This window comes from Dendrobates tinctorius, unplaced genomic scaffold, assembly GCF_039654945.1.
Source record: "Dendrobates tinctorius isolate UK_male_01 unplaced genomic scaffold, ASM3965494v1 ptg000090l, whole genome shotgun sequence".
NCBI classification, from domain to species: domain Eukaryota; kingdom Metazoa; phylum Chordata; class Amphibia; order Anura; family Dendrobatidae; genus Dendrobates; species Dendrobates tinctorius.
In genome coordinates this window covers 5,574,693-5,587,498 of record NW_027361758.1, presented here as the reverse complement: position 1 = coordinate 5,587,498, position 12,806 = coordinate 5,574,693, and the positions used below count along the sequence as shown (strand labels likewise).

Genomic DNA, 12,806 nt, shown 5'->3' with positions numbered 1-12,806 from the left:
TTTTCGGACAATCGAGTCACAATAGCATATAAAAATCATCAGGGGGGAACCAGGTCCCGAGCCCTAATGGACACATTCTCCAGAGTCCTCAAATTAGCAGAGGCAAACCTGCTATCTCTGTCACCACTACACATCCGGGGCACGGAGAATCAAAGGGCAGACTTTCTGAGTCGCACCCAATTACGACAAGGGGATTGGGTCCTAAAGCGGTCCGTTTTTCGGCAGATTGTAAAAATGTGGGGGGACCCAGACATAGATCTGTTCGCCGACTTCAGAAACAAAAAGTGGAAACTTTCTGCTCCATAGACCCCAGGGGGAATCCTCTAGCTCTGGACGCCTTCATACTCCCATGGACATGGGGCCTAACATATGCCTTTCCCCCGATCATGCTGATCCCAGCAGTGCTAAGAAAAGTCAGGGAGGATGGGGCAAGAATGATTTTAATAGCCCCCTTCTGGCCCAAAAGAACCTGGTTCTCCTGGCAAAGAATATTCTCTCTAACCGACCCATGGATCCTCCCGGATCTCCTGGACCTGCTATCGCAGGGGCCAGTGTTACACCCTCAGGCAGGGAGATTCCATTTAACAGCATGGAATTTGAGAGGGCACTGATGAGAGACAGAGGGTTTTCAGAGAACCTGATAACCACATTACAAAAAAAAAAGTAGGGAACTGGTTACGATGAGAGCCTACAGGAGAACGTGGAAAAAAAGAAAAAAGTCTTATCCACTTCGGGGGTAAAGGTTCAGGATGAGGTTCACATTGACAAAATCCTAGAATTTCTACAAAAGGGCCTAGAACAGGGTCTAGCGGTCAACACATTAAAGGTACAAGTAGCGGCCTTGGGCACCTTTATAACCATAATGTGGTAGGTAATCCTTGGGTGACAGATTATTAAGGCCGTATCCAGATCCAGGCCGATAGCTAATCAAAGATTACCATCATGGGATCTAAATCTTGTACTATCCACGCTAACAGGCACTCCATTCGAACCTATTCACTCAGCATCCCTAAGAATCCTGTCGTTAAAAACAGTGCTTCTTTTGGCGCTAACATCAGCTCGCAGAGTGAGCGATATGCAAGCTTTATCAGTAGGGCCACCTTTCACAAAGATTCTAGATGATAGGGTCATTTTAAAGCCTGACCTGGCATATCTACCGAAAGTGTCATCACACTTCCATAAGTCCCAAGAGGTAGTCCTTCCTTCATTCTGCCCAAATCCTAAAAAGAAGGGAGAAGACAAATTCCACACCTTAGACGTGATGAGGTGCCTAGTGCAGTATCTAGAGGCCACCAAGAAATATAGGAAGGAAGGCTCTTTGTGTGTTTTCAGGGACCTCGGAAGGGACTCAAAGCATCTAAGAGTACCCTGGCAAGGTGCATAAGGGATGCGATTGCCCTGGCATATTCATCCAGTGGAAATACCATCCCGGAAGGCTTGAGAGCCCATTCCACAGGAGTGATGGTGACCTCATGGGCTGAAAGATCTGAGGTATCAATAGAACAAATCTGTAAGGCGGCCACCTGGTCATCTCCTTCGACCTTTTTCAGGCACTATAGATTAGATCTAGCCTCTACGTCTGACCTGACCTTCGGGAGTAGGGTCCTTCAGGTGGTGGTCCCTCCCTAAGCTACCAATCTCTGTAATTCTCTCCGTGGTGCTGTCATGGGTGAGAGAGAATAGCTTACTCACCGATAACGGTGTTTCTCGGAACCCATGACAGCACCCGCTTATTCCCCTCCCCTTCATGAGTGTGGTGGGCACGTTTTACTGTTAGTAGAGTGTTTCCGTTTAGGCACGGTGCTTCTGATAACACTGGTCAACAGCATTTTTGGTGCCAAAGATATTTCATCGAATTTAGGGTATTTTTGGGGTGCTGATTCTGAATATGTCATCAGTTTTGCCAGATTGGCTCAAGTTTTTGAGATTTTTGGTATCTTATTTATAGCACTTGTTGGTAAATGCGACGCATCATCTCATTAATTTCTTTGGATTAGTACTTGAACTGAGCAGTTCTCAATATAGTTTTGTGTTAATTAGTGTTCTAAAAGTTTGTTCATAGCTTGATTTTTGCACTAACTTTATGTTGTTGTCTGTTTTCCAGTGAAAAGCATGAACTCATCAAGAAGAAGTTGTCTTAACGATCCAGACTCATTCTGTTACATTTGTGGTGAATACACACTGCCAAAACATAGAAGAAACATAACAGACTTCGTAAAAAAAGTGTATTTTGCCTATTTTGGGGTTATGCTTGGGGACCAAGACAAGTTTTGGGCACCACACATAGTGTGCAAAGCATGTATCGAATTATTACGAAAATGGAGCAAAGGACAAAGAAAAAGCTTCAAATTTGGTGTTCCAATGGTGTGGAGAGAGCCAAAAAATCATCATGATGACTGTTATTTATGGTAAACACAGGTACAGGCACATCTTCACAATGAGGGACAGGCCTTCTTGCAGATTCCATGTTACTCCCATTTTCGTTTCTTATGCTTATTGAATCCTTGCACTTGCACTGCACAGAAATAACAGTCATCATGATTATTTTTTGGCTCTCTCCACACCATTGGAACACCAAATTTGAAGCTTTTTCTTTGTCCTTTGCTCCATTTTCGTAATAATTCGATACATGCTTTGCACACTATGTGTGGTGCCCAAAACTTGTCTTGGTCCCCAAGCATAACCCCAAAATAGGCAAAATACACTTTTTTTACGAAGTCTGTTATGTTTCTTCTATGTTTTGGCAGTGTATATTCACCACAAATGTAACAGAATGAGTCTGGATCGTTAAGACAACTTCTTCATGATGAGTTCATGCTTTTCACTGGAAAACAGACAACAACATAAAGTTAGTGCAAAAATCAAGCTATGAACAAACTTTTAGAACACTAATTAACACAAAACTATATTGAGAACTGCTCAGTTCAAGTACTAATCCAAAGAAATTAATGAGATGATGCGTCGCATTTACCAACAAGTGCTATAAATAAGATACCAAAAATCTCAAAAACTTGAGCCAATCTGGCAAAACTGATGACATATTCAGAATCAGCACCCCAAAAATACCCCAAATTCATTAAAATATTTTGGACACCAGAAAAAAAAATTTTTTTCGTTGACCTGTGTAATAAGCAATATTATAATGTTGTGCATATATTTCTGTTGTCTAACTAACCTGGAGACCCTCTGATGCTCTATAACCAACTGAAGGCGGAGGAGAGGTACCGCCCTTTTTATCTGTAGGTTCCTGTCCCTGAGGGGCGGATCCCCTCTCTCCGTGGTGCTGTCATGGGTTCCTAGAAACACCGTTATCGGTGAGTAACTAAGCTATTTGCTTTGTAGATTCCAGTGATGGTGACATTGTAGAAGAGGCAATGCCAAAGAAAATTCAAGTATCTTACGATGTATCTAAATTAATCAGCTTTCCTGGATTTAACACACCGGCTCATCCTGGAGTTTCAGATGTCAGTATTCTTTTTTCCTCTAAGATATATATTAAACTGCTAAGCATGTAGGCAATATATATGAACGTTTAAAATCAAATGAGGAAAAAAAATGCTGGGATGTAAAGGCAGGCGCTAGTAGTGTGCTGTATGACTGTGTTGGAGAGGAGAGAATACTAACAATATGCAGATTAAAAAAAAAAATCTGCTAATTGTTAGTTTTCTCTCCACTCCAGCACCAGTTATACAGCAAACTACTAGTGTGTGCCTTTACATCCCAGCATATTTTAACTCATGTGGATTTTAACCCCTTCATGACCCAGCCTATTTTGACCTTAATGACCTGGCCAATTTTTGCAATTCTGACAAGTGTCCCTATATGAGGTATGGTACTAACTCAGGAACGCTTCAACGGATCCTAGAGATTCTGAGCTAGTTTTTTCATGACACATTGGGCTTCATGTTAGTGGTAAACTTGGGTCAATCATTTTTGCGTTTATTTGTGTGAAAAACGTTAATTTGGCGAAAATTTTGAAAATTTAGCAATTTTCAAATTTTGAATTTTTATTCTGTTAAACCAGAGAGTTATGTGACACAAAATAGTTAATAAAAACATTTTCCACATGTCTCCTTTTGGAAACAAATTTTTTTTTTGTTAGGAAGTTATAAGGGTTAAAAGTTGACAAGCGATTTCTCATTTTTACAACAAAATTTACAAAAGCATTTTTTTAGTGACCACCTCACATTTGAAGTCAGTTTGAGGGGTCTATATGGCTGAAAATACCCAAAAGTGACACCATTCTAAAAACTGCACCCCTCAAGCTGATCCAAACCACATTCAAGAAGTTTATTAACCCTTCAGGTGTTTCACAGCAGCAGAAGCAACATGGAGGGAAAAAATGAACATTTAACTTTTTTTAGTCACAAAAATGATCTTTTGGCAACAATTTTTTTTTATTTTCCCAAGGGTAAAAGGAGAAAGTGGACCCCAAAAGTTGTTGTCCAGTTTGTCCTGAGTACGCTGGTACCCTTTGGGCACACGTTGGGGCTCGGAAGGGAAGTAGTGACGTTTAGAAATGCAGACTTTGATGGAATGGTCTGCGGGCGTCATGTTACATTTGCAGAGCCCTTGATGTGCCTAAACAGTAGAAACCCCCCCACAAGTGACCCCTTTTTGGAAACTAGACCCCCTCAAGGAACTTATCAAGATGTGTGGTGAGCACTTTGAACCCCCAAGTGCTTCACAGAAGTTTATAACGCAGAGCCGTGAAAATAAAAAATCCTTTTTTTTTCCTCAAAATTATTTCTCCTACACCTCATTGGGGGACACAGGACCATGGGTGTTATGCTGCTTGCCACTGGGAGGACACTAAGTGAACATAGAAAAATTAACTCCTCCTCTGCAGTATACACCCTCCGCTGGCTGAGATTTCCCCAGTTCTTGCTTAGTGTCTGTAGGAGGCACTTGGGTCTGGCTTCAGACCCCACCAGTTTTATTTTCAATTTTTTGATTTTTCTGTAAATTTTTATTTTTTAGTTAATGGAGTGAAGGGGGCGATGGGCCTTTTCATATGGGATCCGATCTCCTCGGAAACATCAGCAGGCAAGAACGCGGAGTATACCTCCCTGTACCCTCGCCTGCGATGAAGAGGTCATGCTGAGACTTATTGCGGGCGACGGTTCCTGCCGGCCCCTGTCTCCCAACGGCAGCAGAGGCGAATGAAGGTATTCCTTCATGTTTCCTCCCCCGAATTCATCCTGCACTCCTGCAGCCTCTCCATCCCCTCTTTACAGCAGGATCGATTGAGCAGTATATCTTGAAAAACAGCGCAGCTCCAGCTCTGCTATGCCGCCTCCGTGTTTATGACAGGGGACGGCCTGTCACTGCACAGCCATCATGTCTGATGCCACTGGCAGGGGTCCTGGTCCCTGGGGGGCAGAGGGAGTGCTAATCCGGCGTCCAGCGGCGTTTTCGCTGTGTCGGGCCGTGCCTCTATTCAGCTGGAGCGCATCGCCGGCGGCTGTCATAAATTGAGCCCCCAGCATCTGGCCGCGGTAGGCCGCAGTCCCATAGATCCGCCCACCACGAGTGGGTACCTCCCACGTTACTGGCGCTTCTTGTTCTGAACGAGAAGTGCTTTTCCTAATCTCGGGGGCCATACCTTCTCTCTCCCAGCCTGCTTCCTGACGGCTGACACTTATGGCTGCATGAATAACACTTAAAGGAGCCTCTAAAAGGACTGCGGACACCCTCAATCTTCCCTGGGAATATCGGGACCAGGACCCGGGTAAGCTGCACTGTGCCACAGCAGTGACATTAACTCCTTCTCTGCACGCTCACACTATCTGCAACCCATGCTCTGCCTGTAACCCTTTAGGGGCACTATGTCTCAATCTAAGGATGCTAAAAGAGCTACCAAGAAGCACACTGCGTTCTTTACCTCTTGTGCCACTTGCAAGGCTGCCTTGCCCAGTGCCCAAACTAATCCACTGTGCACGGATTGCGACCCGGCTTGTGCTCAAACGCCATCCGCCGCCGCTGCTACTGTGCTCCCTGAGCTGCATCCCTGTCACGGTCTGTTGAGTCACTGACCAAGGCTATAGACTCCCTCCGGGACTCCTATTTGAGTCAGAACGTGTCTTTACCGCCCAAGGAAGGCTCTGGCGACGGCCGGGAACCGTCCACCAGCAAGGGCCGTATTCGTTCAAGGGATTCTCAGATCTCTAGAAAGCGGGCCCATGACGCGTCCCCTAGTCACGCTTGCGCTTCAGCATCTGTGAGCTCTGTCTCTCGCTCTCCCTCTCCTAATGTTCGCAGCGAACAAAACTCTGAATACGAGTCTGACACGTCAGTACCTCATAATCCCCCAAATGACCAAGAATCGCTTGATTCTTGTCAGGACTCTAATGTCAGGACCCTGTCAGCGTTGGCAAACTGCCATGCAGAGCAGGGTGACTTACCCACACTATGGGAGAGCGCGGGGTCCAATACTGTAGTGATGGTTCAAGCAGACAGGACCTGTGGCACTGGAAATAGTAAGGAGTCCCAGGACCTATGATCATGTGACTGCAGGGGGCGGGGCTTAGCATCCTACTGCTGTAGATGATGAAATGTACCTACTGCAGGGAAACTGTAGAAGAGGAGAGGAAAACGCAGGTCAGACAAGCGAGGGTTCGTACACGGAGTGGGCTGTGCAGTACCAGAGGGACGAGCAGAGAATAGTCAAGTCACAGGCAGAGGGTCATACACAGAGAGGTAGCGCAGTACAAGAGGGACAGGCAGAACTCGTAACAGGGACGGAACCGGATCAAAACCAAACAAGCAAGCAATTTATCAGGCACAAGCCACACGTACGCACGAGGTCAACTAACTCAGCCGAGGGCAGGAGTATAACTGACACCAGACCTAGGTCAAGTGAGCATTAAATAGCCACCCTCTGCCAGAGAAACAATTAACCCCTGTCTGACCAGGACAGGCCAAAGACAAACCCCATCCTGGATCATGACAATTCTCTTATAGAATCAGTCAACAAGATTCTCACTTTGGACGAGGAAAATATTCCTGCTCCGGAACACGTTATTTCCTTTAAGAAGACTAAACGTGTATGCAGGGTATTTGCCAGCCATCCGGACTTTAAGGACATTGTCCAGTAACATAGGGACTGGCCACATAAATGGTTCGCAGGTCAAAAGCCTATTGAGGCTAAATACCCTTTTGCTCCAGAACTAATAAAGGATTGGTTACAGTCCCCTTCTGTGGAACCTCCTATATTGTGTCTTGCTTCCAAAACGCTTCTATCCGTTTCTGAGGGTTCTTCAGTCAGAAACCCCTCTGACCGTCAAATTGACTACCTTGCTCGCTCAGTTTTTGAAGCTTCAGGAGCAGCACTCTTTCCATCTTTCGCGGCGACTTGGGTGGCTAAGGCAATGGCCGCGTGGGCAGAAGTATTAGTTACCGCCATCCAGGATAGCAACCTTCCTCCGGAGGCAGCCAGTGTCGCCAGGCAGATAATTCACGCAGGGGACTTTGTAGTGGACGCGTCTTTAGATGCCGCCAATTGCGCTGCACAGGCAGCTGCAAATGCAGTCTCCATAAAAAGGGCCCTATGGCTCCGTGACTGGCGTGCGGATTCCACTGCCAAAAGATCATTGACTTCTCTGCCTTATCAAGCGGGTCGCCTATTTTGAGATAAACTGGATCAGCTCATTTCTGACACTACCCGGGGGGAAGAGTACATTTCTTCCCCAACAGAGGCCCGTCCCGTCTTTTCGGAATCAGCAGCCGACTCGTTTTCAGCATTTTCGCAACAATTCCAGTTGGTCCTCCATGACCTTCTCCTCTGGATCAGGTCGTTCCCTGTGTGGAGACAGAGGTTCACAGGTCTCATACAGACCTAACCGCTCCTGGAAACACAGACCGAGGGCATCTGGAACTAGGGAGCCAGATCCTATAGATCCTCTACACAATGACTTGTTACGGTATCCGGCAGACACCGACAAAGTAGGCGGTCGTCTACTATCGTTCAGTCAGGCCTGGCTCGTGGTTGTCCACGACGAGTGGGTCAGAGAGCTGGTGTCCTCCGGATACAAAATAGTTTTATTAACCCCCCCTCCGACGCATTTTTTCCTGTCCTCGCCTCCCAAAACAAAGACAACAGCTTTCCTTCGGGCTGTTCATGCACTCCAAACGGAAGGAGTCATTATTCCGGTCCCTCAACACCAAGGGTTCTAGGGTTTTTATTCAAACCTCTTTGTGGTTCCAAAGAAGGACGGAACGATGCAGCCCATACTGGACCTCAAGCTGTTAAATCAGTTTGTGAAGGTACGGCGATTCAGAATGGAATCTCTCCTTTCAGGCGTCACCTGCATGGAAAGAGGAGAGTTCCTAGCATCCATTGATATCAAGGATGCTTACCTTCACATCCCAATTTGTCCATCCCACCAGCAGTTCCTGCACTTCGAAATTCGCAAGGAACACTTCCAGTTCGTTGCCCTGCCTTTCGGACTCGCCACTGCCCCCAGAGTCTTTACCAAGGTCATGGCGGCTGTCATGGCCATTCTTCACGCTCGAGGAGTGGTGGTACTTCCGTATCTGGACGACCTACTGATCAAGGGCCCGTCCTTTCTAGCCTGCGAGCAATCTGTAGGTATTACAGTCAATACACCTTCTCGCCTGGGCTGGAAGATAAACTTCGAAAAGTCCTCTCCAGCACCAGCTCAGCAGATCTTGTTTTTGGGAATGACATTGGACACTTCCCGTGGGTTGGTCATTGCCCGAGCCTTACAACAAGGAGCACGGAGTCTTTCCCGACCAGTTCCTCACTCCATATGTTTCAGCATGGGGATTCTCGGAAAGATGGTAGAAGCAATAGAAGCGGTCCCATTCGCACAGTTCCATCTCCACCCTTTGCAACATGCGCTGCTGTTGGCGTGGGACAACAACCCATTCTCCCTAGACCGTCGGTTCCTTCTGTCCCGGCTGTTCAGACAAACCCTCAGCTGGTGGACTCTGAAATCCTCCCTGAATCAAGGAAAGTCCTTTCTCCCAGTATGTTGGTTGGTGCTGACCACAGACACCAGTCTTCTTGGCTGGGGTGCGGTTTTCCGCCACCACATGGCACAGGGTTGTTGGTCCATTCGAGAGTCGCGTCTCCCCATCAACATCTTGGAGATATGAGCGATCAGGCTAGCCCTACTGAGTTTCCACCATCTCCTCGCAGGTCAGCCCATCAGGGTCCAATCCGTCAAAGCCACAGCTGTGGTGTATATCAATCGTCAGGGGGGTACCTGCAGCAGGATGGCCATGCACGAAGTGAGTCACATCCTCCGTTTGGCCGAGACCAACCATTCACCCGTCTCGGCGATCCACATCCCGGGGGTAGAGAATTGGGCGGCGGATTTTCTCAGTCGCCAGGGCCTCGCCTCAGAAGAGTGGTCTCTTCATCCAGACGTCTTTCAGCAGTTTTGCCGTCGCTGGGGGACTCCGGATGTGGATCTCATGACCTCAGGACTAAACCACAAGGTTCCCCGGTTCATTGCTTGATCACGTGATCCATGCGCCATCGGAGCAGACACCCTATTTCTGCCGTGGCACCAGTTTCGACTTCCGTACATTTTTCCCCCTCTTCCCTTGCTTCCAAGGGTCATCAAGAAAATCAAAATCAGAGCAGAGGGTGTACCAGTGATCGTAGTCACGCCGGATTGGCCGCGCCGGGCATGGTTCATAGAACTAGTCCAACTTGTCGCCGACGCTCCCTGGCGACTTCCAGATTGCATAGATCTACTCTCACAGGGCCCGATTTACCACCAGAACTCCGGAGCTCTGTCTTTGACGGCGTGGCCGTTGAATCCTGGATTTTACCACAAGCTGGTTTATCTCAGAAGGTGATCTCCACCATGATTAGTGCTAGGAAGCCCGTGTCCATGCGCATTTATCACCGCACCTGGAAAACCTTCTTTTCATGGTGCAAGGACCGTAGACGATCCCCTCTGGTGTTCTCTATCCCTTCCATTTTGGAGTTCCTACAATCCGGATTAGAGTCAGGTCTCGCGCTTAGTTCACTCAAGGGTCAAATTTCGGCTTTGTCAGTTCTATTCCAACGCAAAATCGCCACCAAATTGCAGGTGAAGACGTTCATTCAGGGAGTCTCCCATTTGGCACCTCCCTATAAACGGCCGTTGGACTCATGGGATCTTAACTTGGTCCTCGGAGCCTTACAGGAAGCCCCTTTCGAACCACTGCAGGACTACCACTAACTTTTCCTTCTTGGAAGTTGGTTTTCCTAGTGGCAATTACATCAATCAGATGAGTTTCGGAGTTGGCTGCCCTGTCTTGCCGTCCTCCTTTCCTGAACTTTCATCAGGACAAGGCAGTTTTGAGGACATCTCCATCTTTTCTGCCCAAAGTCGTGTCTTCCTTTCAACTCAATGAGGAAATTGTTTTGCCTTCATTCTGTCCGGCACCAGTCCATCGTATTGAGAAGGCCCTCCACATCCTGGATGTGGTTAGGGCTCTTGGACTACATCTCGCGGACGGCTCCCTTCCGCAAGTCAGATGCCCTGTTCGTGCTTCCAGAAGGGTCTAGCTGCCTCAAAAGCCACGCTAGCCAAGTGTATTCGCTTGGCTATTCAGGAACCCTACTGTGTCAGGGGCACACCTATCCCATTCTACTCGATCAGTGGGCGCCTCTTGGGCCAATCTGCACCAGGCGTCGGCAGAACAGGTCTGCAAGGCTGCGACTTGGTCCAGTCTGCATATCTTTACAAAGCATTACCAAATTCACTCTCAGGCCTCAGCGGATGCAGCTCTTGGCAGGCGCATTCTGCAATCGGCAGTACCACAGCATTAAGCCAAGTGGTACATGGGATATTAGCAGTTGTATGCTCCCCTCCCAGGGACTGCTTTAGGACGTTCTATGGTTCTGTGTCCTGCAATGAGGCGTAGGAGAAACAGGGATTTTTGTGTGTATTCACCGTAAAATCCTTTTCTCTGAGCCAATCATTGGGGGACACAGCACCCACCCTGTTAGCCTATTGGCTTGTTGTCTAGTTCTTAGATTTTGACATAGTTATTGTTCCTTGTTTAATACTCCTACTGCTTTTTCACCGAACTGGGGAAATCTCAGCCAGCGGAGGGTGTATACTGCAGAGGAGGAGTTAATTTTTCTGTGTTCACTTAGTGTCCTCCTAGTGGCAAGCAGCATAACACCCATGGTCCTGTGTCCCCCAAAGATTGGCTCGGAGAAAAGGATTTTACGGCGAGTACACACAAAAATCCCTGTTTTTTAAGTCCGCAATTTATTTTCCCAAAGGGTAACAGGAGAAATTGGACCCCCAAAGTTGTTGTGCAATTTTTCCTGAGTACGCTGATGTCTCATATTTGGGGGGGGGACCACTGTTTGGGCACACGTCGGGGCTCGGAAGGGAGGGAGCACCCTTTGACTTTTTAAACGCAAAATTGGCTGGAATCAATGGTGGCTCTATGTCGCGTTTGGAGACCCCCTGATGTGCTTAAACAGTGGAAACCCCTCAATTCTAACTCCACTCCTAACCCCAACACAACCCTAATTCCAACGCTAACCCTAATGGAAAAAAAAATATATATTTTCTTTATTTCATTATTTTTCCCTACCTATGGGGGTGATAAAGGGGGGTTTATTTACTATTTTTTTTATTTTGATCACTGTGATAGGGTCTATCACAGTGATCAAAATGAATTAATCTGCCGGGTGCCGACCGGCAGATCTCGGCGGGCGCACTTGCGCATGCGCCCGCCATTGTGGAAGATGACGGCGCCCATGAGGGAAGACTGAGGGACACCGGGACTTGGGAGGTATTGGGGGAGGGGGGAACTGGATGACGAGGGGAGTGGAAGGGAGCAAATAGTGACGGCAGCGTCAGTTCGGTGGCAGGGGCAGATCGCGGTCTCCAGCCATGACCGATGATATTGCAGCATCGGCCATGGCTGGATTGTAATATTTCACCAAGTTTCATGGGTGAAATATTACAATTGCTCAGATTGGCTGTTTCACTTTCAACAGCCATTCAGCGATCGTACCCTGGGGTGAAGTAAAAGTCCTCCTGTATCTGTGGGTCGGGAGTATCAGGATCCTGAGAGCGCCGGCGTACAGCCTCCGCTGAGCAGGGACTCACCTGCACTGTAGGGACCCCTGGGGACCAGGATAGCCAGAAAGTATAGATGCTGTGAGAATCATGTGGGAATAGTGGATGAGGGCAGGTATATCTTGCCCAGATACCTTTCCTATGTGGCCTAGTCTGGTCAGTATCTCACCTGGTGACTAATGAATAATGGGAGGCAGATATAAAAGGATGCCAGGGGGTTGTGTGAGTGTCTCAGCCTGGGGACACAGAGAGCCTGTCTGTGTGAGAGACACACGTGAGTGAAAGCAGTGCCCACTGCAACTGTGGTTTGGCTGGACGGGAGAAGCCCGCCAGTTGGTAGTTAGGTTGTACCTTGTTTAGTTAGTGCCGGACAGGCAAGGATTTGTTTTATGTTTTATTTCCTTTATGCATTGCTTTCACCTTTAATAAACCTGACCCAGTGTCAGTTATACCCGAATCCCGGCGGTGCGCCTGAGTTTCATGCTGAACGCACGTGACCTTTGACCCCAGCAAAGGCGATCCCGGAGTGTTTTATCACATTGTGGTGGAGAATGCGGGCATCACGTTGGAAGCATGAGCATGGAGGACGTGGTGAAAGCGCTATTACAGTCCACCGCCGTCCAGCAAGAAGCTAATCGGGTGATGATGGCCCAGCTGAAGGAGTTGGTGGACATGACAGCTACCGATCGTTCGCTTCTCCGGCAGGTGGCGCAGCGCCTGGCAAGCTTACCTGAGGTTAAC

At 47.8% G+C, this 12,806-nt stretch overlaps 1 protein-coding gene across 1 annotated transcript in view; it reads left to right on the top strand.

The window, feature by feature from the left end:
* LOC141098343 (zinc finger CCHC domain-containing protein 8-like) overlaps positions 1-12,806 on the top strand; it is a 236,587-nt gene that overhangs the window by 157,958 nt on the left and 65,823 nt on the right. The window contains exon 11 of the mRNA XM_073586030.1: positions 3,343-3,464. Coding sequence (XP_073442131.1) covers positions 3,343-3,464 — 122 coding nt within the window. The remainder of the gene's footprint in view (positions 1-3,342; positions 3,465-12,806) is intronic.